The sequence below is a fragment of the Opisthocomus hoazin genome, chromosome 26 (genome assembly GCF_030867145.1).
Source record: "Opisthocomus hoazin isolate bOpiHoa1 chromosome 26, bOpiHoa1.hap1, whole genome shotgun sequence".
In the NCBI taxonomy this organism is placed as follows: Eukaryota; Metazoa; Chordata; class Aves; order Opisthocomiformes; family Opisthocomidae; genus Opisthocomus; species Opisthocomus hoazin.
The window spans coordinates 8,430,007-8,457,190 of NC_134439.1; the positions used below are offsets into that span (position 1 = coordinate 8,430,007).

At 48.1% G+C, this 27,184-nt stretch overlaps 1 protein-coding gene across 2 annotated transcripts in view; it reads right to left on the bottom strand.

The window, feature by feature from the left end:
- Positions 1–27,184, bottom strand: part of NSF (N-ethylmaleimide sensitive factor, vesicle fusing ATPase) — an 86,681-nt gene that overhangs the window by 16,845 nt on the left and 42,652 nt on the right. For both annotated transcript variants that reach the window (XM_075443850.1, XM_075443851.1), the window contains exons 9-17: positions 18,010–18,209; positions 15,965–16,130; positions 15,352–15,426; positions 12,068–12,255; positions 7,570–7,665; positions 6,693–6,849; positions 5,421–5,554; positions 4,146–4,212; positions 3,872–3,951 (exon numbers count right to left, since the gene is read on the bottom strand). In XM_075443850.1, coding sequence (XP_075299965.1) covers positions 3,872–3,951; positions 4,146–4,212; positions 5,421–5,554; positions 6,693–6,849; positions 7,570–7,665; positions 12,068–12,255; positions 15,352–15,426; positions 15,965–16,130; positions 18,010–18,209 — 1,163 coding nt within the window. The remainder of the gene's footprint in view (positions 1–3,871; positions 3,952–4,145; positions 4,213–5,420; positions 5,555–6,692; positions 6,850–7,569; positions 7,666–12,067; positions 12,256–15,351; positions 15,427–15,964; positions 16,131–18,009; positions 18,210–27,184) is intronic.

Genomic DNA, 27,184 nt, shown 5'->3' on the forward strand with positions numbered 1-27,184 from the left:
GCCCACGATCCCTCTGCACTGATGGGGGATTCCCAGTAGAGAGGCGTGTGTCTTGCCCCGCTGCCTTCCAGAAGTGGGATAGCCCCAGATTTCACCTCTCTGCTACAGGGATTTTACCCGAATAAAGGATATAATCATGCAGAGAACTACGGGACTCAAAGATCAAAGGAGGAAGCAGGTTTTTTAAACGACTCCATTTTGAAGCATTATGAGATTGCTTCATCTAACACAGTATTCACTTCCTAATGGGCACCATGTTACTGCATTGGCTACCGAAGACAAACTAGAAGATAAAAGAACTACACAGACTCTGCTACAAGCAAACGGAGCCTCAACATGTCAGCGGAGTCTCAAATTACTGAATTTCAGCAAATCTAACCAGCCCTAGGCAAGGCGAGTTGAGGGGAACGTGGAACTCTGCTATAACCAAGTATCGGTGGATACCGAAGTGCCTCTGTCGGCCCCTCCCCAGCTCTTCACTCAGCTTTGGACCCCCGTCTGTTTTTACGCGTGTGTTTTGGGGTGTCAACAACTCTTCACATGTGACGGGAGAAAGCGCAGCTCCCCAGGTTTCCGAGTACAAAGGTGACGTCGCTGTTGATCGGAGGCGCTCCCAGTTCACACCAAGGGACGGGGAATCAGGAACGCATCTGGGATTACAGCAAACAGGAGGTTATTCCCCCCTTTCTCCCCTCAACTTTCACAAATGAGCAAAAGCCTCCAGCGTCCTGGTGAGGCAAGGGGCTGGGGGCCTCTGGGAGCAGTGGAAGGGCATCCACAAGAGTGGTCGAGAGCACCTCGCTAAGCCAGCCATCTCCTAACGCTGCACAAATCGTACGCCCAGCTTAGCGCGGGGATGCTGCGAGGGTCCGTCCCCCGTCGAGCCGATTGTCAGCTTTTCACAGGAACCAGCGGGGAAGCACATGTGAAACCTCCGTGGGGCTGGTGAGCGTCCCCATGCCTTGTGTGACTCTGCATGTAGATGAAGCAGCTTCGGCTTTCGGAGCTGCTGCTGCTTAGTTCTCAGAGAAGTCCTTTTCTCCCGCCTGGCTCCCTGCTGCGACAGTCCTTTTCAGTCTTTCCAGCCCCCCCCAGTCTCTTCTCCCGCACAACACAGGGAAACTTGATTGAAATAAAGACCCAAGAGAACATGGTTTATTTTCTTCTCTTCAATCCATTTTAGAAAAGCTTTCTAATTGGTTTAAAAAAAAGTTGCTAAACAAAATGCAATGTTTTTCAGTCTTCCTGAACTGGTGGTAACAGATACCACTATTTAAGCACTGCTGAGTCGATCTAGCAAGCATGAGCTGTGACCAGGAATTTAAAGCAAACTCAGAGATGTTTCTAGTTTTCTTTGAAGTCTAACATGTTTATTCTCAAAGTACAAACAAGCCAGAAAACCAGAAGCTTCAAGCCTTTGCCCTTCCCACACCATGTTAAAATAATCTAGCCTCAATAGGAAGAGAGGAGTCTGGGAGGCAGCTTTCATAAATCAATTCAACAGAGACATACACCTCGATGCATAATTAATAAGATTTCATCCCAGAAATGCTCCTCTTGCCCACGTAGCCTACAGTGAGTGCAGGAAGCTGCCTGCACACTAAGCATACTCCCTGCAAGTGATGTGACGACACCGTGTGAATACATAATCCTGGCCACAGAGCCGGGAGCCGCAGAGCCGCGCTGCCGAAACGCACTCTCCGCTCCCCACTCGCTCCTTGCCTGCGGCGTCAACCGCTCCGTCGTTCCCGTTCCTAAGCTCTTCAAACCAACTCCGTATTTCGGGCCGCTCCGAGCAGTGCAGAGCCTATCTGACAGCGACGGAGAGGTATTGCCTCCGCAGCGTCTTGCCAACAATTTTGCTCAGCACAGGGACATGCCTGGCACATCCCAGGCCAGTCCATTTTTACAAGGAATGAACCGAAACCATGATCCCAATCCCACAGAAATTCGTTTTGGTTTGACCTCATGCAGCAGGTTATGTATCTGCATCTCAAATTACAACAAAACCCCTGAAACCAGCCATTTCTTCCAAATAAATTGCTCCCCAAGGGAACCCGTCATCTCAGAGGGAACGTGGAAGGCGTTGATTAACCAGCAGTACTAGGTCCCTTGTGGGCTTCTCACTTGAGCTTGAAAACCCCGAGAGTCTCCATGCCCAAATTCAATCACTTCCACAGTAAACATTCACAGCAGAAAAGGCCTTTTCCTGCATGACTCCACCTCTTCTACACTGCTGGGGTTTTTTAAATGAAAAAAACCCCCACATGCCATGACCATTACAGGGAACTCACAAGAAACAACCAGGCCGGGAAGCAGCCTATCGTTGGAACCGCCAGCCCGGCTCAGTCCAAAGGGTCCGTCTAACCCAATGGCCTCATTTCCACAGCAGTCAATAGCGGACACTTTGAAAAAAACCAAGGGAAAAAACCCCCATCATCAATCAAACGGTGACATTTCCTCAGAAACCTCTCTCTCTACCCTCCAACAATTTATGGCTTAAGTCACCATAATATTGGCTGTCAACCCAAAGTCTTCCAGCCTCAAGGGCATTTCAAACATTGCAAAGTACAAATCTCCAGCAACATGCATAAACTTGGCAAATATCTGAGAGCTTCAAGCCCTGCACCCTGCTGTCGGGGAGACGTGGGTGCCAGCAGAAGTGCATCTGAGCAGCAGAACACATTCAGAGGACACAGTGATTAAATGGACAACGTAATATTGAAGTTCTTCCGACAACTGAACCAAATCAATTTCTATTTTCCCCTATTGATTTATGGGAATAACCGTTGCCAGGTAGTGTGGAAATACGCAGCAACAGGTCAATGATAACGTGAGATTATGACAATGAAAAATGGCTGTGCTGTTCCTACAGGCAGCCTTTCTGTTCCAGCTCACACGGTAACAGAATCCAAGTTTCACATTAGAGGCTTCACACGGCACAGAAAGCTCACTGGAAAAAATCTTTGTTCTCCCAGGTTGACAGTCACAAGTGGAGCTTCGGGGCCTGTGGCGTTACAATTTAGTTCAAAGTTCTGTATTTGAAAGGTCTTTTCACCAAACTCTCTAACGAAAACAATACACACGCACACGTTACTGTTTCCAGGACATTAAAAAATGACCAAAAAAAATATTTCATCCAGGCTGTGCTTCTCTGCTTTTTCCTGACACCAGCTTTCAAGGTTTTTCCATTAGTATGTCATTTATTCATGCAGGTACTTTCACGCACACAGCAGAATTCCAGGGAATGACAGGAAAAACGGCAAACAAAAACGCAGAGTCCCTGGCTGTTTGTCTCACTGGGAGCAAGCTTCAGAAACATCATCACTTGCGATGTTCTTAAACCTCCTCAAACCAGAAAGTGCAAACAGGCAGGATCAGCACGACACAAAGATCTTGCGCTTTTCTCGCCCACTGTAATTAACACCTGATAATTTTAAGTTAAGGACAAATTAAAACCCTGACATCCACAGCCATGCATTACTCCGAAACCAATCCCGAAGTCAGGAGTGCACGGCTGGGCCGGGGACCGGTTCGGACTGAACCGTTCCTTGGTCAATCAGCAAGCAGACAGCTTGCACGCTGAAGTTCTACACGGTGGAGGTTAAACTTGTTTCTTTCATCAGTATTTCTAGGGCTAACTGCAGGAGATTCAGCTTTAAGTAATGAGATAATCCAGGCTGAATCCTCTCTGGGTATCCTAGCAATGCCCAACTGCGTGAACCGCGGCAGGCTGGGATTAACTCGACAGAACCGGAGACAACAGCACTACTGCCCCTGGCAGCAGAGCAGCTAGCAGCAAGACACAGAGCCCTCCACTGCCCGAGTGACTGCAGGAATGGAGCATCTCGCCCCTCGGCTGCCTTCTTACCTGAGGGGGGGCCTTCTTCAGCAGCACCAGAAGGGCTTGCAACACCAGATTAGAGAACCGTGGTCCAATTGGGACGTAATCTGAAACGAAAAACGCGTCGTAACGCCCACCACGCAGATACACATTGAAGCCACTCCACTGTATCCCAAACGGTTCCAGGCTCACGAAGTGAATGGTTCCAGACCATTTCTGGTTTGCAATACTTCAGTACTGCAAACATTTCAGTGTTTGTGCAGAGCAGACAACACAGCTCACTCTCATCCTCCTAACTCACCTAGAAGTCTCTCAATGTCGTCCACGACGACACAGCTGAGCTGGGACTTGTACGCATCATCAAAGATCTAAAAAACAGCAAAACGGCTCATTATTAAATCTCAGCAACAAAATTACAATAGTCATGATGGGACCTGTTGATGTGTTTTTAACTAAATACAGCAGTGTTTAGAGGAAAAATCAGAGAATGAAAAAGGTAAGTACCAGGAGACTCGACTCTACCCGTGTTCAGTAAAACACTGCCACCTCAGCAAACTGAGAGCTCAGCTCTGTTCATTTACCCCATGCACTCTGCCAAAGAGCCAGCTGCCCTGCGTTTAATTGCAAGCGACGGACGGAACAGAGCACCACTGCCCTGCACTTTGAGCTGGGGCAATACCGATAAGGACACACACACAAATCCCCCGCGGCTGTAACGCAATGGCGAAGCTTTTCTCCCCAGGCTGGATACTGGTTGCTGCTCCTGCCCGCGCGCTGCGGGGAGAACAGACCGGCTCAGGGACGGATCGAGCCTCCACAACACCCTTTTGGAGCAGCAAACCCACGACCTGCAAAGCCCTGGGTCTGAACAGGAAGCAGCACTAAGGACATCAGGGCACTGCAGGTCTACCTCCATCATACGCTGAGTCAAGCGAAGTCCAAAAGGCCCCTTTGTGAACCTAACTTACAAACTGGGCTCCCAGCTGTAAGAACATTGCTCCTCTTGGAAGCTCCGCAATCCTGCAACAAACTGATCTCAGAGTAACGTTTCACTCACATGCTTCACTCCGTACCCCTCAGCTGGCAGAGTAAGTGCTGGCTTGCTTCAGTAAATTAAAGCTCCTTCCTTCCACCTGACTACTTGGAAGTGATTTAAGATGTTCAGCTCGTTTGCATTCCCCCTGCTCTCCAGATTGTTAAAACTCTCGTTTAACTAAACACTACCACCTCAAAAATTCAGGCAGGATCTACTCCTTCCAAGTGCAACCCTCTGCCCTTCCTGCCTCCATCTCTGCAGACGGCTCCAGGCTTACTCATCACCGATCAGGTCTTTTGTTTTGCTGTTAGTCACGATTACACATCAGACCCAACTGGGCCAGAGCCCTGACACTTTCCTTGAGTCACTCAGCGTCAGTGCCACAAAAACATTCATTCAACTTTATAAATAAATATATGCACAGGAATTTAGGACCTACAGAAAGCAGAAAACACAATCACAAGGGTAATTCACTCTTCCATCCACTAGAGAACGTCGAATTGGATTGTAACTGGGCAAAAGAGTAGGACACAGAAGTACCTTCTTCATAGCTTGACACTTGGCCGTTTCAGAAAATCCGATCATCTTATCAGGAGAACAGATCTTGATGAAGGGAAAGTTGGACTCTTCTGCTATTTTTGCTGCTAACGCAGTCTTCCCACTGTGGGGGGGGCCTGAAACAAAGGACAAATATAATGGGAAAACAAGGGAGAAAAGGTCTGGTAAGGCTCAGCATGGATGATCTCTTAAGCATGTTTCTGACCCCATCCACGGGTCTCTGCATTTTGAAACGACCTCTTCCTCCTCTTGCAGAAGAACACCCCAACGCCTAGCGCAACCCAGCCCTCCAGGGCAGGGAATTCACGCGGCTGTGGAGTGGATGCAGCCCGACCCGCTGCGCAGCCCGCACAGACGGGACGTCACACGCCTTGCAGGACACGCCGCTGCACCAAAGCTACCACGTGTCTGTACTCTGGAGGATCTTCCTGAACTGCGCTTATGCCCCTTCTAAACACCATTTCTGCAGGTACTGCAGCAAACAAATGCACGGCAGGAATGCCAGGTAAATACTGACAAACACAATTTGTCATTTTCCTGAATTCACATCAGAATAATTCAAACAGAGATCAAAGGCACATCTTAATCTACACACCCAATAAAAACCCATTCGGAGTGCAGGAAGGTATTGCACACAAGCGGTACGTTGGCCACAAGCACACAGAGTTATTCAGGGGACCTATTCAAGGTTAATTTCCAAGCAATAGGTGCTAAGCCACAGTGGTAATCCACATCTTTGAACTTCAGGAAGAGGGAAGCACTAAATAACAAATACTACTCCAATATCTGTAACATAGATATTGGAACTGGTTCCCCAGACTCTTCATAGTCAGTAACCACCTAGACAGGGGCCAGTCCTCCCCTGTCTAACAGCAGAGACCTAAATGTGACCAGATGAACTGTGACATGAACTCAGTTAATTACACTGACGAGCTCTCCAGTGACTACAAAGAGAATTTAGACAACTAACTCAGCTAGAGATGCTTGCACTTTAAAACATGCACATCTAGGTTATTAACTGGGTACATTCACTTCTCTGCTGCTCCAAGAACAGTATTTATCTTAGGCTGAGAAGCCAGTTTTAAAATCTAAAGAAATCTCACCCAAGTAAATGCAAAGTGACCACTTCTTGTTTTCATCCCGTGTGTTTCTTTTATGTGCAGCTGCAGGATGTAACCGAGCACCACTCGGGCAACTGGTAGGAAGAGTTTACAGAAACTGTTTTCTTTAAATGTCTATTTTTCTTAAATTTACCTTCTAGAAGAACGCTAACCAGAGGAGTACGGTCACTGTTCTTAGTCTGTTGAACAAGCAGCTCCCCATCATCCAATACCCGTGTTACTGGATCACCCCACTTAATAATACCATTCATGATGTAGCTTGCATAGTCTTCCTGGTTGGTTCCAAACGCCTGTATTAAGACAGGGAACATTTACTTTACCAAGAAATTTTGCATCACATCAGAAAAACATGAAACAATTAAACATCACCAAAGTGACCAGGACCAAGTCTCTGGAAGATGCTGAAGTGGGACAGCCAGTACTGGAAGAGCCACCGGTGACACGCCATTGCAGTTCAAAGGACTGAACACCGCTGGGGACCTTGCACTTTTAGAAACATCTTTTCATATACCCTCAAAACAAATTCTAATCAGGGCAAGTTGCAGTGGGTTCTGAATCCACACCATTTAACAACGATTCTCAAAAATTAGGCTTAAATTTCTTGTTACAGCCCCTATTAAAGCTGTCATCCATTAACTGTGGAAGCCTAAAAGAGAGAGGGCATGTACAACCAGAAGAAGAAATCCCGGGTTGCTCTCTTTATTTGTTCTATTCCTTTTTACGATTCTCGCATGCAACAAAAGGTACAAACCAGAAGCTCAGCACTGCAGGCAGCAAGAGGCTCCCTACTTTCATTCCTACAAGGCAGGACACAGCATGTCAGCCCTTGCAGAAAGGAGAAAGAAGTGTTTTCATCTTGGTTGCCAGTCACTGACGCTTCATTTCATGGTGTGTTTCTGGCCATGTGCCGTGACCAACAAGCCTCATGTCTGATCCCAGAAGGAAGTTGCCACCTCCCGTCACTAACTGTACCAGGTGACTATTACAGGAGTTGTAAGGTGCCCACTTACTGGTTTGATATCATTCTCCAAAGATGCAAAGAAGTCTCCTCTGGTCACACGCAAGCTCTCTGCCTTCTCCATATCCACTTCCACTTTGTTGCTGGCCTAATAAAGGCAATAAAAGACACCGAAGTACAGCAGTACCGCACACCACCCCTTATCAACTTCCATCCACAGATCCAACCCCGCGGTCAGTCTGCCTCAATAAGAAAAATGCTTTTTAACAAGACATTTGTCGGAACACAGGCTGGATACCACTGGAGCAATCATCATCTTCACAGAGCCACATCCATACGCCAGCCCCACAAAGTCATCAACAGCTGTTCCACTCCACTGGGTGCAAAGCCGAACTGAAGGGTAGGGCCGTGACCCCATGTTTCAGAGGAGCCACCCCAGCTCAGAGCAGGATGGAACCATCCTTGTTGCTGCTGTGCTACCTTGACTGCATAAACCAAGAGTCAGCGCGGCTCAGACTGGTGCCCAGTGTGGGACTGATCTCACCTAAGTTTAAATTTCTAAGTTATTGGAGTTATGTAGGTTCCCTTTAGAGTAGGGAACTACTCTTTCCATTTAAAAGCTGTAGAAAAAATATCTTCATTATGCTTTCTGGTTGCTGGATGGGAAGGAGATGAAGCCTCCTTCATTGGCTGACTTTTTCCGAAAGACAAACGGAAGTTCGGTTTAACTCAGCTCTGAATTTCCCCACTCCATCTTCAGCAACTGAGTCAAAAATAAGAACTATTCACACAGCTCTGCTTCAGGAGATTCAGTTGTCTATTCAAACCACGCACCTTCCTCTCTGTACAAGAAAGTCTCTAAGGCGACTGGTAAATATTAGATTACTTTCTGCTTTGTCTTTATTTGCTTCAGTTCAATGAAAGTCAGGGACTTTCCCAAGGTAGCACTATCGGTATTACTCGGAGTAAATCAGGTGCAGTTAGCTCAGCTCAGATTGCACTCCTCCTAAATGGAAAGCATCACCTTTTCCCCTTCTGCCATTCCCAAAGCACCCAGCAACATCTAAAAGCTAACGACTGGACGCAGACACACAGCCGAGACAGCCCGACCGCACTCTGCTCTTGTAAATCGTTTCTCAGTCACAGCTCGAGGTGCCCCTAGGAGGTGGCCCAAAGCCGCTCACGCTGGAGCCAGAAGAGGTTTTTAGTTCTCGAAAACAACTGGAGAGTAGCCTTTAAAGCTGGAAACTTTCTTCAGATGCCTGCAGACTCTAAAGCCAGCTGCAGACGTGTTACTGCGCGCGGCTGCAGCTCCGCAATGCGGAGCGGCTCCGTCCACAGGATTCTCCGTAGACCTGCAAGCGTACTGATCGCCTTGGGCAGCGATCAGGAGTTAAATGGATTTGGAGCAACTTTTCCCCTCAGCGGCACACAAACACTGCTATTTCATCCTAATCCCACGGGAGCAGCCTGCCGAGCATCCCGCGTGGAGTCAGAGACAGCAGGGAAAGGATTAGTCACAAGGGGCAGAAGCTGATCTGTGAAAGCAATTCATCCAACTGTGAAGGGGTAAGGCAGAAACCGATTTTTAAGCAGCACAGAGATGAGGCAACAGATTTTCGGTCGTTGCCACCAAAGTGCAGCCTTGAAAGGCTTTTGAGAATTTCTGAATTTCCTGGTTATACCGTAACACATTTCTCTAGATTCTAAAACAAGCAAAATCTTCACTGGGAGTTACCCGAGTCTTACACCACCCCCTGCCTCGCCCTGAGAGCACAACGGCCCTACACGATGTGTAGCGCAGGAGGTACAACTCCGGGATTTCAAGGGGTTTCTTGGAAGGCAGAGCAACCTCTACCACCTTGGCCTAAGACCAAGGTGATGGAGAAGTCAAATAACTTTGACCCTCAAAGACGTGTCTCAGAGACACCCTCTCCTGACTAGGATGATCTACAAGAACAATGAGCACACTTAAGCACGGGAAGGAAAAAATAATAATAAAAATAATCACATTATGCTTGTCTTGTAGAGTAGCACGTGCAGCCTCTAACCAGCAACCTCAGGAACCCAGACTGGCCAACAACACTGCGCCAGACAAAGAACTACCACCAGAGGATGGCTGAAATTATCGTTAGGAGGCCCTTCTCACAAAACCACCCACCAAGGAGAAATACCAGACGCTGAATATATCAGCTAGGGGATCTTTAGCAGAGGTTGATCACTCTTCATAGAGGTAAGTGAAGGTACTTGAAACACTATTAATATATTCCTGAAGTTGCCTGTACACCTAAAAACATGGGGGGTTGTTTCTTTCCTAGCCTTTAACGAGTTATACATTTGAATTTTTAACACATACACACACACACACACACACACACACACTCTGAGAGATTATCAGTAGAGTTTAAATGATTCAGAATAATAATGCTCCTTTATTTCCAATCTGTGCGCTCGCCTCTCGTAGGTGCTTCTGAAAACTAGGTCAGGCCTATGATGTATATTTTAAATTTTGAAGTACTTGTAGGAGAGAATTAAATAGCATAGTGCATCATTTGGCTGAAGACATCTTCAGAATAAACAATAAGATTATCCAAAAATACTATGTCAAAGTGTTTCAAAAGAAAAACAAAGCGTGGCCGCTTCACGTTGGGAATATACATACATATATTATTAAGATGTCAATCCCCTACCAACCTAAAGGAGGAGACTGCTCTTTTACATTTCTGCATTCCCATTTTCTCTTCTCCCACTGTGACATTCTGGCACAACAGGGAATATATCAAAACACTTAACGGTCGCCAAACTCACCCAAAATTCAAGCACTGAAAAAAACATCAACTATAAGCAAAAATAATTATTTAAGGAACATGTTTTGCCTGCAAAGGGATGAAAATAGCTCCAGAGGTAATGATTTTTTTTTTTTTTTGAGACAGAATACAAGAAAATGAGAAGCTGTTGACGTTTGTGGCTTTTTGCTATAAGAAACAACTAATAACTTTGCAAGTATTATGGCTATGGAAGAAAAATTAGCAGAAAGAGCCATTTTTCCTTTAGAAAGAGTGCTCCCAAGAGACACAAATGTCTAAGCAACGAAATGATTTCTCTCACTTCAATGAAAGCATAATTTGCTCTCCTCAGACTCAAGGCTGAATGGATTTTTTACCCAAAAATACGCCGGTGCTGTGGAACCGATGTCGAAGGCTTTTCTCTGCAGCGGTCACACCAGCTCTTGGCCACGGGAGCCGAGGGGCTGCGCCTTTCGGCCTCCTTCCTCACGAACTAATCATCTCGTATTTCAGCACCATCGAATACTGCGTTTTGCATCTGGATTAATCTGACCTGACATTTCATGGTCCTTCACTCCTTTCTAGTTAAAGATACACTGACCTCCCACAACCAGCAAACACTGGGAAAGCAAGGCAACGTTCCTCTGGAACGGAGGGAGCCGAGAACCTCACAAATCTCTGTGCACACTGAGACTACCAAGTGAGTTCTTCTCTGACGTGGAAGACATAGGGCAAGCCGCTTCTGAATTCCACCAAGATTTCAGCATCAGCGACATCGTGAAGGAAAGGCTCCTTCCACGGCCTCAATACTTCTTCACGCAACACACATCTCCTTCTCTTTGCTTTGAGCAGGGCCATGATCCCACACACTTTTCATAACCCTTCACCACAGTTTTTTCAGGCTGAGAGATCCTACTCTAACCATTCTTCCACTGCAAACCCTCCTACACTTCTGACCTTCCCTGCTGCCTTTCCATATCCTAGCTCGACCATGACCTTCTCAAGGGGGGTGTCCCAGGACTGCACAGATTCAGATATACCAGGGATTTTATCCATGACATAATCACAGCCTCACTTTTGCTCGGTATACTTCTCCCAGTAAATTGTAATGTTGCTTTTTTCACTGCTAAGGACTGAGCTGATACTCCAAGATCATTGTAACTCCAAGAACCTGACCCCAGGTAATGGCCAGGTCAGTCTCTACCACTGCCTACACCTTTCTGAATTTTCTCCCCCCAGTGTACACTTCAATTCACTGAATACATCTTCTGCGCTCGCGCTATTTCAAGTGCATTCTGCAGCTTTCCCATGGTGGCCTTCATCCTTCTGACCTTCAAACAGCTACGCGCTTGTAACCTTGCTTCTCCCCCCTCTATACAATCATCTAGGAATATGCTGAGCTGCACAGGCTCCGGCAGAGATCCCTCCCACACCACTCGCTGTTCTCACTTCCGCCTTCAGTCTCCTGCGTCCAACCCTTCACCGGAGCTCACGACTTTCCTTTCAGTTTTTATCAAAACACATTGACAAACATTCTCCTTCCACTCCCACTGAGCTATGCAAGAGACCCTTGGAGGTCAGGAGATGGAAGAGGTAATTCAGAACCGTGTAAAAGCACAGTGAAAAGGTGGTGGCCATATGAATTTCATCTCCTAAAGCATGCTGAGATGCCAGTACCCATTTGGAAGTAAACATTCAAGGAAAGACATCCATACACAATTATTTTCCCTTTTTTTTGCCTCAGTGAGAGACGACAGGACTGACCTTGATGTGTCTGTTCATAGCTGTAGACTGAGCAGCTCGAACTAAACCTTCTAATTCAGCACCACTGAAGTTCTTGGTCTCAACTGCCAGTTCAGCAATGTCCACATCTTCAGCCAGCAGCTGGTGCTCCCGCATCCGTACCGTGTGGATATGGAGAATCTGAAATCGACCCTTCTCGTCCGGCAAGCCTGAGGTTTTAAACAGAAGACGTCACTCAGCGCCTCGGCACAGCAACGGCAGCAAAGCCTTTCCCTCTCCTCAACAGCCCTACTGCCAAAGGCTCTTTCACCATGAGCAATTCTACACAAGTAGAATATTTGACAATGCTTTTTGTTGGAGAACGTTGTTACACTAATTGCCCCCAGCAAATTCATTAGCATCGCTACCAAACTAGAGAGAAAAAGCGTAATGTTTAGTTTCTTTCCCGCAGGGTTCCTCCAAGTTGGTTGCTCTCAGCCTTCCATCCCTGGAACTCACCTTACACAAAGGCAATCTAGTCAGTCTCTTGGCATCCCTAAACCCAGTCTCCACCTTACAATTATCACAGAATCATAGAATACTTTAGGTTGGTAGGGAACTTGACAGATCTAGTCCATGTCCTGCGCCATCAGTAGGGACATCTGTCACTAGAGCAGGCTGCTCAAAGCCCCATCCAGTCTGACTTTGAACACTTCCAACGACAAGGCATCTACAGCTGCTCTGGGCAACCTGGTCCGGTGCCTCACCACCTTCACCATACATTTCTTCCTTATATCCAGTATAAACCCACCCTCTTTCAGTTTAAAACCACTGCCCCTTGCCCTGTCACTACAGGTCTTGCTAAAACGTCGTTAGAGCTTTCTTGTAAGCCCCTATATATACTGAACGGCTGCTCTAAGGTCTCCCTGGAGCCTCCTCTTCTCCAGGCGGAACAATCCCAACTCTCTCACTCTTTCTTCACAGGAGAGGTGTTCCAGCCCTCTGACCATTTTCATGGCCTCCTTTGGACCCAGCCCAGAGTGTGTACATTTTCTTTAATCTTCCTTTTCTGACCAAAGTACCTTTAGAAGCCTTTCTCATTATTTTTTGCATCCCTTGCCAAACGCAGCTCCCAGCTGTGCCTTAGCTTTCCTGACCCCAGCCCTTCACGTGTGCCCCTATATTCTTCCCAGGATCCACGTCCCTGGTTCCACTGCCCGTGCATATCCTTCTTACACTTTAGTTGGATCAGCAGGTACTGAGCCATGCTGGTCTCTTGCCTTCCTTGCCCAATTTCTTACACAGGTGAATCAAGAGCTCTTGCATGCAAAGAAAAATGTCCTTAAAGAGCTGCCACCTCTGTTCTGCTCCTTTTGTCCTGAGGGTGGTTTCCCAGGGGCTCCCAGCTGCTAATGACTTAATCAACTGCAAGTTCACTCTCCTAAAACTCAGGGTCTTGACTTCACTCTTCATCTGCCCCATGCCATCCTCATACAATGTTCATTTCCTCTGACTGTAGTGATGATTTCCCAGTTCACACCTTAGCACTGCATCTGGCTACAGTTTTTGCCAGTACTAATTCTCTGTCATTACTATTTGTCAGCCTGACTTCTAATAATCCTCTATGTGCTGCTACACGTGTCTTTTTCCAGTTTTCCTTTTTCGTGTATTGTGCCACACAAGTCTCTCTCAGTATTTCTTCCCGCATCCAACAAATGTCTTAGGCTCTTAAGTCTCCAGCATATTTGAAACCATCCACGCCGTCTGTGCTCCACGAGATTTTTAAATCCCAGCCAGCGCCCCAGCTGAATCTCCAGCCCTCACACCTTGCACAAGCTACACGCACAGTAATGCCTGGTGTAAACTCTTTCCTACGGTACTCAAGGACAGCATTAACTCCGGAGCATCAGCGTCAGCTCACTGCCCAGGTTACCTCTGCAGCTGCCTCAGCAGTCATCAGCTTCGCTTCCCCATTCCTTCTTTTGCCTAAAATCTTTCCTTTTCAGCTATCACAAAAACTCTTTCCTGTCTTGGGCTCGTTCAGAGTGATGTTACCCTTGAAGGATAAGAGAAAAAATCCCTAGCGAGCTCTTAAGAAGACATTGATAGATCAGAGTTCAAGAGTTTCCCCACCGTTCAGACCAGCACAGTCAATCACAACTTCGCCTGCCACTCTAGTATGATTCTCATATGATTTTTAGGATTATATAGGTATTTTCACCTAATTTTCTGCAACTGAAAGGAAACAGACCGTATTAATACTCACGGCCTTGCCTGGTTCCTTCTCTGTCACTCACTACAGCTTGAGAATTTTTACCTTTACAATAGCGGGTGCCTAGCGCAGAGCATAGAAAATACTTTGTACGTCTGTGGAAGGGAAAATGTTTCATAAGTTCTTCCAAACTACACATCTGAACCTGCATTCCAAATGTTTAAATTAAACACGGATCTCAACCAATTCGAGCTCTCACTGCGAGACAGCATCATTAAGCTTTCAATCGGTCCCAGGCTACTCTCTATTCAAATACTCTTCCATGAACTGTTAACCTCAGAACTGAGCACCACGGTCTAGTCACCCTTTAGACTCCACCACGATCTTTACTGATCCAACTTTGGATCTCAAATGTAAAGTCAGAGACTTCTTTTCATGAATCTAGGAGGACTGGGCCTTAATTCCTTAATAAACCCTCCACTATCAGATATTCCATTATTTAACCTGCGCTGGTGTCAGGCAGAAGTTACCGAAGTCCACTCGAAGTTCCTGACAGTTGCGTTCTTTCCCAGCTCACTAGAACAAACCGCTAACAGAGCTCTTCGGCCCACTTTAGCACTGTTGATACACGCAATCCAGACCTGCCGACTGCAGCAGCCAACAGCCGAAGCCCCGTAACATTTGCAGTTCCTGCAGTGAAAGTCGCCACCATCGCTTCACGCAAACCGAAGGCCCTGCACTTCCTCCAAGGCAAGACCTGCTCGCGCGCTGCCCTTGCCTGCTCTACGAGTTCACCAGTTCCACGAGTTCCAGCTAGGAACGGCCTGGTGCCGTTACCGGGCGCCCTTGATGCAGGCAAGCGACTCAGGGTCCTGCCTGCCCATACCTACGCATTCTGCTGGACAGAAACCCGTACCAGGTCAGTGGCTTATCAGCAGGTAAGTCTAAAATGGTATTGTAATTGGCTGACTAAAGTTACATGTGATATTACGGAGGGAGCTGCGTGATGTTTAGCACCCATGCCATCCTGGTTAATTGTTCACACTGATACACACTTGCTTCACTACTTTTAGTACATGTGAGCTTACGTGTTGCGATCTGCTAGCTTGCTTACCGATCTCCATTTTCACCTCCAGTCTCCCCGGTCTCAGCAGAGCCTCATCGATCAGGTCAGGTCTGTTGGTCATTCCTAAATTCAAAGTTAAAAACAAAATAAGCATTATCTGAGCTTACCAAGTGGATCTCCAACTCCCAAATACAGCCCACAGAGCTCCAAAGATACCTCAAAGAGTCTCAAGCAAACAGACAAAAGATACCAATCTCCAGAAATCTTGGAAAAGCCGTGCCCTGAAGCTGAGTCAGGGCAACAGGGACCGAAGCTGTATCTGTGACTGTATCTGCAGGGCATCAGAACAACCAGACAACACAGCTAGAGAAGCCTTGGCTCCTTCATATACCGATACATCCACGCGTATCACTCCTTGCAAGTTTTCTTAAATCAGGAAACACTTGTTATTACAAACTAAAGGAGGCAATTGTTGAAAGCAGAGTATCAGCCTACTGCAGCACCATCTCCCTTTCAATCCGCTGCGGATGCCTGTCAAACAGCAGTCCTTCACTTTGGGTTAGTGCAAACTGATCCCATACCAGTAACGGCAACTCAGCTGGCTTGCAGCAAGCAAAATATCAACCAGACCCCACAATAATGAAAGTAAGCACCATCATACCGATGACTAGGATGTTGTTGAGCTGCTCTACTCCATCAATCTTAGACAGCAACTGGTTTACTACAGTATCATGGACTCCAGTGCTACCCGCCATGCTTCCTCTCTGCTTGCAGATTGCATCAATCTCATCAAAAATGATGATATGCACACCGCTGTTTGCTCCAAGCTATCGGAGAGAAAAACATGTCAGGAATGCCACATCTCATCACTGAAAGCAGCCCAAACAAAACAGCAATTTCTCAACAGGCTCAGCCGCAGAGATACAGAACGTTGACACCTCCAAGTGATTTTCGTACCACACGTTACGTATGCGCCAGACCCCCTCCCAGCAGAACATCTCGCCATCCTCCAGAATGGGGTGGCTGGTGGGCTGTGCCCAAACATCAGACTCCACAGCCGACACTGGTAAGAGAAGCAGTGCTCCAAGGAAGAGGACTGGACTGAACAAGAATAACATGAGCCCAAGGCTGGAACACGCAGCTCAAAGGGTCACAGTACTCAGGATCTGGGAAAGCCCTCCGAAAGGGAGACGGAGGCGAAAGCACATCTGTGGAGGGGTGCATCCAATGTGGGAAATACCCCAGGTTGTACTACAGTTAGTAAGTATACGGCTTGCCAGAGCAGCTTTGCTCTTAATATTTTTAAGGAGTCCACTCGCTCAGTGCCAGTCAGGAACAGAACTGCTTATTTCCAGGTTCACTCAAAGGTGAAGCACTTGCAGCTGGTAAGAGAACAGGATACTTTTTGTGACCATATTATGAAGCTTTTTTCCTTCAAATTCCACCTCTAAAACATCTTTTGTGGACAGCAGAGACCATGTTAACACTGGGTAAATGTGCTGTCACTGGCAATCTGCCCCAGACACAAGTCATTACAATACCAACCTTTCCGAGACCTTTTTAATCTCGCAGCCTGTCATCAGGACCATCGCCTCCAGCCAACGCAAAGTCTATTTTAACAGGTGTGTTACTGCACGGAGAAGCAGCTCACAGCTTCCAGTTATATTGCAGCAACCAGAGAGAAGGAGCTTGTTTACATCTGTGTGGCTTACCACGCAAAGCTGACTTATTGATTAATAAATCGTTTGCAGAAGAAAATTAAATGATTTCGAGCCACTAGCAACATCTGCAGTTTTGTTAGGCATAAATAAAATTACAGGGGTACAATGTCCTTTGCTAATGTCTTCTGAAAAGACCTCCCTGCATTTAACTGTGACTTGCCCAAAACTGTATTTTCTTTAGCAGAAAATCTTATCAAGATTAAGTGATCCACAGCAGAGAAAAATTACCATAGCACACATGAAGTAAGTATTTACACCTCCAAACTAAAGACTGCCTTTTGACAGCCAGCTAACGTAATGGATAAAAAGCCCCAAGTTTGAAAAAAAACAGAGTCTTTCCACTTCCAGCTTCAAGGATCTACACTCTAGTTCTGAGACACCACTCTCATCCATTAGTTCTCTGCTGAGGAGAATTAATGACGTATCCATTATAACACTTCAAGGATTATAACACACTTACAGTAATAATCCTGTAACTCAAAAACCTGAAACTGTGAAAGCTCATTTGAAATTCATCCTATGCTATGTGCCACCTGTATTTAGCAGCAAAAACCCAAATAAGTTAACTAGGTCTCCCCCTCCTCCGCCCAAAAAAAAAAGAGAGAAAACAAAAAAACAGAGCAGCACTTTTGCAATCCTACTTCTAAGCACTGAGTGGGTGCAACGTCACATAATGCAACACACAGCAGGACGGGCCCTACTGTATCACTTCAAACTAAATCAGTGGAATTCAAACGTCCACCGTCGGCATAGCCCGCGAGAAGACAGCTGCCTCTTCAGGCTCTGAGCCTCCCTTCTCAGCTGGCACGGTGGGGATCTGTAGAACGCTCAGGTTCAACAACTTGCAAGGAATCACTACAATCCCAAGCTCAGCAGTGACTCAGTCTTTTAAAGCAAGCAGCAATTTTCTGATTATAAACCTCCTTCCCAGTCATTTGTTAGGCACATTCACACTGACCAGGCTATTTATCTATGTTTGCATTACCCTTCTTTGTTCTTCTTCTGCATCAGCAAACAGCTTGCGGATGTTGGCCTCCGATTCGCCCACGTATTTATTGAGGATTTCTGGACCGTTGACCACCTTCGGCTCTCTGGCATTCAGCATCTTGCCAATCTGTCTCGCCATAAGTGTTTTACCACAGCCCGGAGGTCCGTACAAGAGGATGCCTTTCACATGCTTGCAGCCTAGAACAACAGAGAACCAGTTCAGCAAGCGGGCTTACGCTGGAAACGCAGCACAGGACAGAGGGAATTGCTGCTTACAGCCGGGCTGCTTCTGCAGGGATCCGGCAGAGATGTGCCTTTGCCTTAGCTCTGCTCAGTGCCCTTCACTGCCAGACTGGATCAGAGTCCTTCCAACGATAAAGCCTCAACGATAACTTCTGGTTAGCAGCACAAGGCAGCAAACAGAGCACTCGGTAAGCAGGCGAGCACCACACTTCTCAGCTCAGCAAAACCCGGCAGCGGGTCCCAGGGAAGCTGATCATCCCCAGGCAGCGAGGGGCTGCAGACGCTTGTTTTACACCACCACACGCCCTGAACCCCAAGCAGTTTGGGACAAGCACGTCCTGCATCTGGGGCATTTCCTCTCCTCCTGGAGGGACACCCAGTGCCTACAAAGATAGCCTTCCTTCACGGAAGAGCTTCAACTGAGTTTAATTAGCAGGCATGCAGGGAAAATGAAGCATCAGACCCTCAAAGTTGCTCAGCTGATGGTGAGCGCCCAGTGGAGGCACAGATCAAACACATTTATCTGATTCTTGAAAGACAAAATGAGGCACATCACGTAAAAATGCCTGACTTTCTGTACCTGTATTGGGCTTCAATGAGTCCCATAGAATACATCTAGTTCTGATTCTATGTTTATAGGACAAATATTGAGAACACTGAAAAAGGCTTCTAAGAACCAGTAGAATCACCAGCCCAAGAAGCTTGACATGTAACTAGAAAGACCTGAAAAATTCTCATTTATTCAAATAAGAGGACTTTGACCACTGTGCATGAGCACTGGCATTTAAATTCTCTCCTTTAGGGAAACAGCGGGTACAGAGGGTGCAAGTTAACGCTGGGCACGTCCCGGTTAGCAACAGGCGCGAGTTTCCTCAGTGTGCACGCAGCTCCTGGCAGAGGCTCCCAAGTGTGAACAAGAAAGGTTTCCCTCAAGGATTTGTGGAGTTTTGCACATACAGCTTGTGAGCCCCAGCCGTGTTTTATCAACTGGCTGAATATTTTAAGCACTGCCTTACGCCACGCTAAGAGAGGCCGTGGTACCAGCACATGTCTGCGATGAAGTTTTATTCCTTTAACAGGACTATCAGCATTTAGACAAGATCTAGCCAGGCAGAAAAGGTAACTGCATCGAGACAAAACCTTTTTCCTGGGAGCAATCCGAAGAGGCTGGTGTTGGAAAATCCTGAAACAGGAGAGCAGAGATCATGTATCAGCAGCCAGCTTTAAACACTGAGCACCAGACTCAGGGAAAGCCTCAAAGCCGTAGAAAGCCAGAGTTTCACAGGAGAGGCATCTAACTACAAAAACAGTGAAGGAAAACCGAAGTTGCCTAGAGAAGAAAAGACAGGGGAGCTACAGACTGCCCGATTTAATAGACATGTACAAGACACATTCAGGAGCAGAACGAGTTTGGGTATCATCTGGTCACAAAGTGGTAAGGAAGTAGCAGAGAGAGATATGGAACTTCTTTTGTCTAGAACCTTGTATTTCCAGCAGACCTCCTTTTTCTGTTTTCCAGTTGATATGGAAGATGAAAGAGTAGACAAAAAACTATGAGTAAACAGATTTATTTTCAACCTTTAGGACACAGCAGGTATTTCAGTTCTTTACTTCCTCCTACACCATTTCAAGCACAATTACAAGTACTAATTCCTCACCGTATCTCTTCACTTTGCCCATGGAAAAGACGTGCGGACAGCAGAACACTCAGCCTCCACGGACTCAAGATACCCTTCTCATGTTTTAGACCATCTCGGCGCACACAGCACCGACAGCAAGCTGACAGACTCCTGCACCTACCGCCCTTCCTCGAGAGCAGTAACTCACGTCATCATCCTCACCGACCAGACCAGCGAGGGCATCCCAAGGAAAGAGACCCTGAGGAAGCTGTAACTGCTGCAGCCTAAGGGAAAACAGCACATCTGGAACCGGAACCTCCACTTGGAACTCCAGGGTTTAATTACAGAGGTACGGAATTCAGGAGCACCTTCTCCCTCTCTCTTGCTCCATCTCACCGCTGCACAAGACGCACACGTGTGTGTTCCGGACAACAAGTGAGAAACACAAGATAGCACTATATCTGAAGATTAAAAAACCCCATGTTTTGTTTCAAGAACATCGATCTAAAACCTTCGAAATCTTGGAGCATTAACTGTTTGAGGTAGAAAGCACACATTCATTAGTGCAAACTGTTCCATGCTGTAGAAGACATTCATAACGTATTCATTTTACATGACACTCTTGCAGTCTGACTTTTTTTAAGGAGGCAAACCACCCACCAATCGCCCCGCAGTGCTTACGATACACACTGAAAGCAAACCCCAAAAAAGCAGCAGACTGATGGCACATAGCTCAGACACATAAGACCCGAGTTCGGCTTCTATCACCATCCCACGTTTAAGAAGTTTGGGCACATCGAGTCATTTGTCACCCACGTGGAACAACTTTCCTCCCAGTTTCTGGCTTGTCTCAGCTCCATGGGAAGTTCACCCCGTACAGGAGAGTCCTCAGAGCAACATTCTGCCTTTAAAGAGCAAGTACTTTTCTCCTTTATTAACTTATCGATACTTCACTGTGATTTCATTTACTCCCGATTATTATAGTGATAAAAAATTAATTTCAATCTGAATAATTGCTCAATACAAAATAATTTCTATTGCCCGCACACACTGCGCTCGCTCTCTCTCAGGTTGTTCACACACTGAATTGAAGTTCCAGGAGAACGCTGCAATGAGGAGCATCTGACCCCACCAAAACCCCAGTGAGCAATACTGCTGCCTTGAATAAGCACAGCGATAAAGCTGAAAGATTTTTCTGGGCTCCTACACAGATAAAAAATCTACTACAAATATCAAGAGATCTAGCTAAGAAGAATTCATTGGTCAACTTTCAGGCATCTACAAGTCAAAAACACGAACACCACAGCCTGTCAGTGAAGCCACCTTTCACACAGGAACGCATGAGGCGCAGGTAACCGAAAAGCCCCCCCTGCCAGCCCACTGCCACGGAAGGTGCTGTTGACGCGTTCTCTGGAGGAACACGATCACCTCTGTAGCCAGAGCAGGATTTCGCTGATGAGAGATGCTTTGAAGGGAAATCCCAAGCGAACCGACGCTCCGACAGCCCCACCGCGCTCCAGCAGGAGAGGCTACCACAAGGCCAGCGGCAAGCCAGGGCACGCGTGCCCCGCCGGGCCCGGGAGCATCCCCAGGGAGGCAGGGAAACCGGACGGCACAGTAGCATTTTTCCCCTAGCACGCTTTCAAAAAAGAAACACGAAGAAGTCTGATCCTATTTTTTTTTTTCTGGTTTTCCTGCACTTCGAAATCTCTCTCCTAGAAGGAGGTACAACCTACTTCTAGCCATTAGAAGCTTCTCTTCCGCAGCCCAAAAAACCTGAACCTCATGAAAAGTCCAAATCTTCCCCTCCTCCGCACGCGCTAACCTCGCCCTAGCGAAGAGCCCCGGCTGCAGCGCACGGCGCCTGGAGTCTCCTCTCCCGTCGGGAGCACGTGGGAAGCCAAAGCCAAACCGGCACGGCGACAGGCGGGCGGCTCTGGGGAAACAGGACAGCCTGCGGACAAATCTGCGTAGAAAGCCTCCCAGGATTTTCACCCTCTTCCTATCTGAACTCTTCCTATCTTCCCTCTGAGGGTGACGGAGCCCTGGCCCAGGCTGCCCAGGGAGGCTGTGGAGTCTCCTTCTCTGGAGATATTCCAGCCCCGCCTGGACAAGGTCCTGTGCAGCCTGCTCTGGGTGACCCTGCTTGGGCAGGGGGTTGGGCTGGGTGACCACAGAGGTCCCTTCCAACCCCTACTATTCTGTGATTCTGTGAACTCACTCAGCATGAGAAAGCATCGACTCTTCTCTAATAAATAAAAAAAATAAATAAAAAAACTAAAGGACAGAAGCTGGTGTGGGAAGGAAGAAAGGCGCAGGCTGGTCAAAGGTAGGCGACCGCTTCAGCTGCCTGCTGAAGCCCCCAGCTACGCACCCCTCCGGAGCACAGCCCCCAGCCCTGGGCACAGCGGGTGCCCACAGACAGCCTGACAACCACCACACCTCGCCCCAGCCTCCGCCAGCGCCCAGCCATCCACGCTCCGTCTTCAGCGAGAACCACCGCACGCGTGTGTTCCCCACGCCTGAACACCAAGGACCACCTGAGGAACCTGAACGTACGCAAGCCAGGGATCTGCTGAGGTGCACCCCAGAGTCCCGAGGGAACCGGCTGATGACACTGCCAAGCCACTCTCCGAAATATTTGGGAATTTTATCCTGGCTGCATCCCCAGCAGCGTGGGCACAGGGCAAGGGGGGGGATTCTGCCCCTCTGCTCTGGTGAGACCCCCCGGGAGCCCTGCGCCCAGCTCTGGAGCCCTCAGCACAGGGCAGAGCTGGAGCTGTGGGAGCGGGGCCGGAGGAGGCCCCAGCAATGATGCGAGGGCTGGAACCCCTCTGCTGGGAGGAAAGGCTGGGAGAGCTGGGGCTGCTCGGCCTGGGGAGGAGAAGGCTGCGGGGAGACCTGACTGCAGCCTTTCAGTACTCACGAGGGGCCTGCAGGAAAGATGGGGACAGTCTTTTTAGCAAGGCCTGTTGTGATAGCACAAGGGGTGATGGCTTTAAACTAAAAGAGGGCAGATTTAGACTGGGTATAAGAAAGAATTTTTTTACCCTGAGGGTGGGGAAACCCGGGCACAGGTTGCCCAGAGAGGTAGTGGAGGCCCCATCCCTGGAAACCTTCCAGGGCAGGTTGGATGGGGCTCTGAGCACCCTGCTCCAGTGGAAGATGTCCCTGCTCACAGCAGGGGGTTGGGCTAGATGGCCTCTAAAGGTCCCTTCCAGCCCAAAGCATTCTGTGACTCTCTGATAAGCACACTACCGACCATCTGCTCCAAGACGTGGTTGCCACTGAATGGGCAACATTGAGAGCTACGTCGTAGCCAGGTGGAAGAACATTCCTGAAACCAGAGCAATTAGTTCCTCTTAAAATTGCCACAAGCTACTCCAGCAGAGATTCCCCTGTATAGCTACATTCACCTGGCTAAAATTAAAGTTTTAAACACAAGCAGGACTTTATTAAAATAGACAGGTGATGACAAACTACAAATGTTACGTCTCAAATCACAGTGGGATCCTATGCAGCACGCAGGAATTTTGATTAAGTTTATCTCCCCTTTGCTGATCTCACCCAGGCAGCCCAAATGTCAATACTATTACGAGCATCTCCTAAACCCAAATTATCAGCAGTGCAGACATCTCGAACTGTTAGCTGCTTACCATCAGGACTCCAAACCAAAGGTCACTCCTGTCACGTGGCACTTCATCATGCCACTTAATGACACACAGTTAGAGGCTGGCTAGGTATGGTAACAGAACTAAAATATACCAATATGGGAAAGATTCGACGCAAAATATCAGGGAAAAATCATAAAAACTGGTAAGGAGGGGAGAGTTACCAGTGTTACCAAGGGAAGCCAAACACTATTTTGAACCAGAACGTCACTTACCCAAAGACAAAATAAAATTCAACTTTGTTCAACTCTCGCTATTTGCTTTTTTTGAAAGATCAGAAGACGTGTTTTAGTATAATGGGGATTTTCTACTTGGGAGTGTAATTCCCCTTTTATTAAAATCAAAGCATTCTGGTGTGATCGCATCACTCAGCAGCACCTATCGGGAAACTGGATCCGTCGCAAAGGGCTGATCCCAAACACGAGGGAGAGATGCTTATCTGCGCCCAGGAATCCGAGCAGGCGAGGGTAAGGGTTCCCCGACCTCACCTGCCACACAGCCAAAACTCCCCCAAAAATACAGCCGGGTGGAATTTCCCCCTCCTCTCGCCCTGTAAGCTCAGCATTACCCCAGCCGACACCGCTGCCTCCAGTCAGTGTTCCTGCAGGACTCACGCGCTGCCGACACGCAGCGGGACGGAGGGGACTTGTTCCTGCTTCTCCTTCCAAGCTGAGACAGGCAAGGGGCTACACGCGAAACAGAAGGTTTTATTTTAAGTGGACTCTCAACAGCCAGGTTTTTTTGCTTTATCAAATCATTTGCCACTGTAAAGAGAAGACAACCAAGTCAGTAAGTTCTTCCTAGATCTTTGAAAACAGCTTCCTCACCGTACCTTGTCTGGCTGTGGGAAGTTTAATGCATGTGTCTATAAAGAGGCAATAACTCGATTTATGGCAATGGCAGGACATTTATCAATTTTGGATGGAATGTGATAAGAATGAAAATAAATCAGCTTTAGAGAAGCTGCCAACGGAATGCCTTTGGCTACACAAACAAAATCATGACTCTCAGAAAAAGGGATTTTGAGAAGAGTATTTACAAAACAAACCAATCTCTGAAAGAAGTCACCACTGCAACAAAAAAAAAGGAAACGCCTTTGCCTCTTAACAGAGGAGCTACAAAAACGTAGGTAATTTAAGAGGAAGATTACGCAGAGCTGCTGGACGGACGGCTGAAGGCAGCAGCTGATGCCTACAGCCCTGTCCCACCAGCAGGTTAATCGCCACGAATCTCCTCAGTGCTCGCTGCTGTTTGGAATAAAGCTGGATCATTTCTGCCTACTTCGGCAGTCAGCGTGATGTAATTGGTAAATGCCTGGTGGAACACTCACCCCCAGAGCCTGACAGCGTAAACAAGGATCAGCTGCGCAGGGTCACGGGGCTGTCTCCAGGCCTGGTTTTCCTGTGGCTGCCCAGCGGCGGGGATGACGCCTGCTGACTAACACCGCAACCGCCCCCGGGAAGAGCAGAAGTCCTCTCCGCATCTGGTGGTGCCTTTGGCCACCAACCCAGACATCCCTCGCAGCACGTTTGGTGGAAGGCCCCTGTCCTCCGCTCCAGACCTGCCATCTGCGACCTTCACTTCACATTTCCACAGTCCTGTGTTGAAAAAGCAAAGATTTTTCTTCCCTGGCCATGCAGAATTTCGACGCCCTCTCTCTCACACCCCTCCCTCTGGACCCTTTCCAAGGCTGAAGATCTTCAAGCCCATTCACTCTGCGTACAGAAGCTTTTCTGATCCAACCATCCTGGTGCCATCCTCCAAAGTTTTTCCGGTTTCACTGCATCCTTTCTGGTACAAACACCAAGACCAAGGCCACATCCAGCAATTCAGTATGTGAACAAATTACAGATTTACACAATGGCATAATTATCACAGAATCACAGAATGGTCAGGGTTGGAAGGGACCTCCGTGGGTCCCCCAGCCCAGCCCCCTGCCCAAGCAGGGTCACCCAGAGCAGGCTGCACAGCACCGCGTCCAGGGGGGCTGGAATATCTCCAGAGAAGGAGACTCCACAGCCTCCCTGGGCAGCCTGGGCCAGGGCTCTGGCACCCTCAGAGGGAAGAAGTTCTTCCTCGGGTTCAGCTGGAGCTTCCTCGGCTTCAGTTTGTGCCCATTGCCCCTTGTCCTGTCGCTGGGCACCACTGGAAAGAGTCTGGCCCCGTCCTCCTGACACCTGCATAATTATGTTCTATTTAATGGGGTTTTTTTATTTTCTTCTTCTTAGTAATTCCCAAATTCAAGTAGGAACTGACTGATCCCTACTGAGCTCTGAGCACTTGTTTCAGTAGATCCACTACAGGCCCAAAACTTTGCTCAAGCCAGCACTGCCAGCATTTCACACGCTGCTGCTTTCATGCAGACCATTTTTCACTGACCAACACGACGTTTCATTTGCTGTTTCAGTGCCGAGTCGCCCGGCCTCGGGCAGTCCTTCTGCAGAACCACAGAGCAGCTGAGGGTGGAAGGGACCCCTGGAGCCCACCTCGTCCAGCCCCGCCGCGCAAAGCGGCCTCGCCTGAAGCTCTCTCCTCCCAGCTTTGTCCCCCCCGCGGGCGTGCTAAGGGCGCGCTCTGTCCCATCGCCCAGGTCACCAACAAAGCGGCTGAACACCACCAGTGAACGGCGTCCAGATGGCCTCTGTGCTGCTGATCACAACTCTTCGAGCCCAGCAGCTGCACCAGTTTTCAGCCCACCATGCTGCCCACTTCCCTAGGCCGTCTCCATCAGTTCTACAAGGCTGTTACGGGAGACAGCACTGATGAGCCCTACGACATTTGAGACAAACCTCCCCAGCTCTCCCCTCAGCCCCTGAGCTAGGCAGCTCGTCGCAGAATGCTCTCAGGTTGGTTAAACACTGTTTCTACTTCATAAATCTGCGTTGACCACTCCTGATCAACTTCTTGTCCTTCATTTGTCTGGAATGGTCTCCACAACTCTATCACCTTCCCAGAGACAGGGTGAGGCTGACAGGCCTGTAGTACCTGGCTTCTCCTGCTTGCCCTTCTCGGAGACAGGAGTGACAGTTGCTTTTTTCCAGTCCTCAGGAACTTCTCCTGATTGCAGTGACCTTTCAGAGAGAACCGAGAGCGGCCTTGCAGTGACATGGGCCAGCATCCACAGCCCTCACGGACGCACCCATCAGACCCCAACTACAACTCAGCCTTCAGCTCAGTCCTTTCAACAGCCGCTTTCCCAGGCCATCCATGAACCCACCGAACAGCAGCGATCTCCGCAGGACGTGTCTGCTGCTCTCCCAAGAAAGCACACACACAGGTCTCTTCAGGTATGTGGAGGCAGAGCTAAGTGACCAGATTCAGCCTCGCTGGCCACAGGGAACCATGCGCTTCGGAGCGAGGAGCACACTTCAGTTTAGGAGCAGAAGACCCAGGAAAGCCTTGGCCCACTTCTCTACAGAGAAGCAAAGCTAACAACAGAAAACATTAAGTTCAACCTGCTACACACGAATGAAGACTTCACGTGTTATGTGGCAGCTAATATTAATATCAGTGACAAATGGGCAAGAATAGGAAAAAGGAGTAGGAAAAGAACAAGAGACAGCCCACAGGAGCATTAGATGTTGCAGCTTACTGCCATGAACTTCACCCAAGAGCACTCAGAGCGGGTGAAATCATCCCA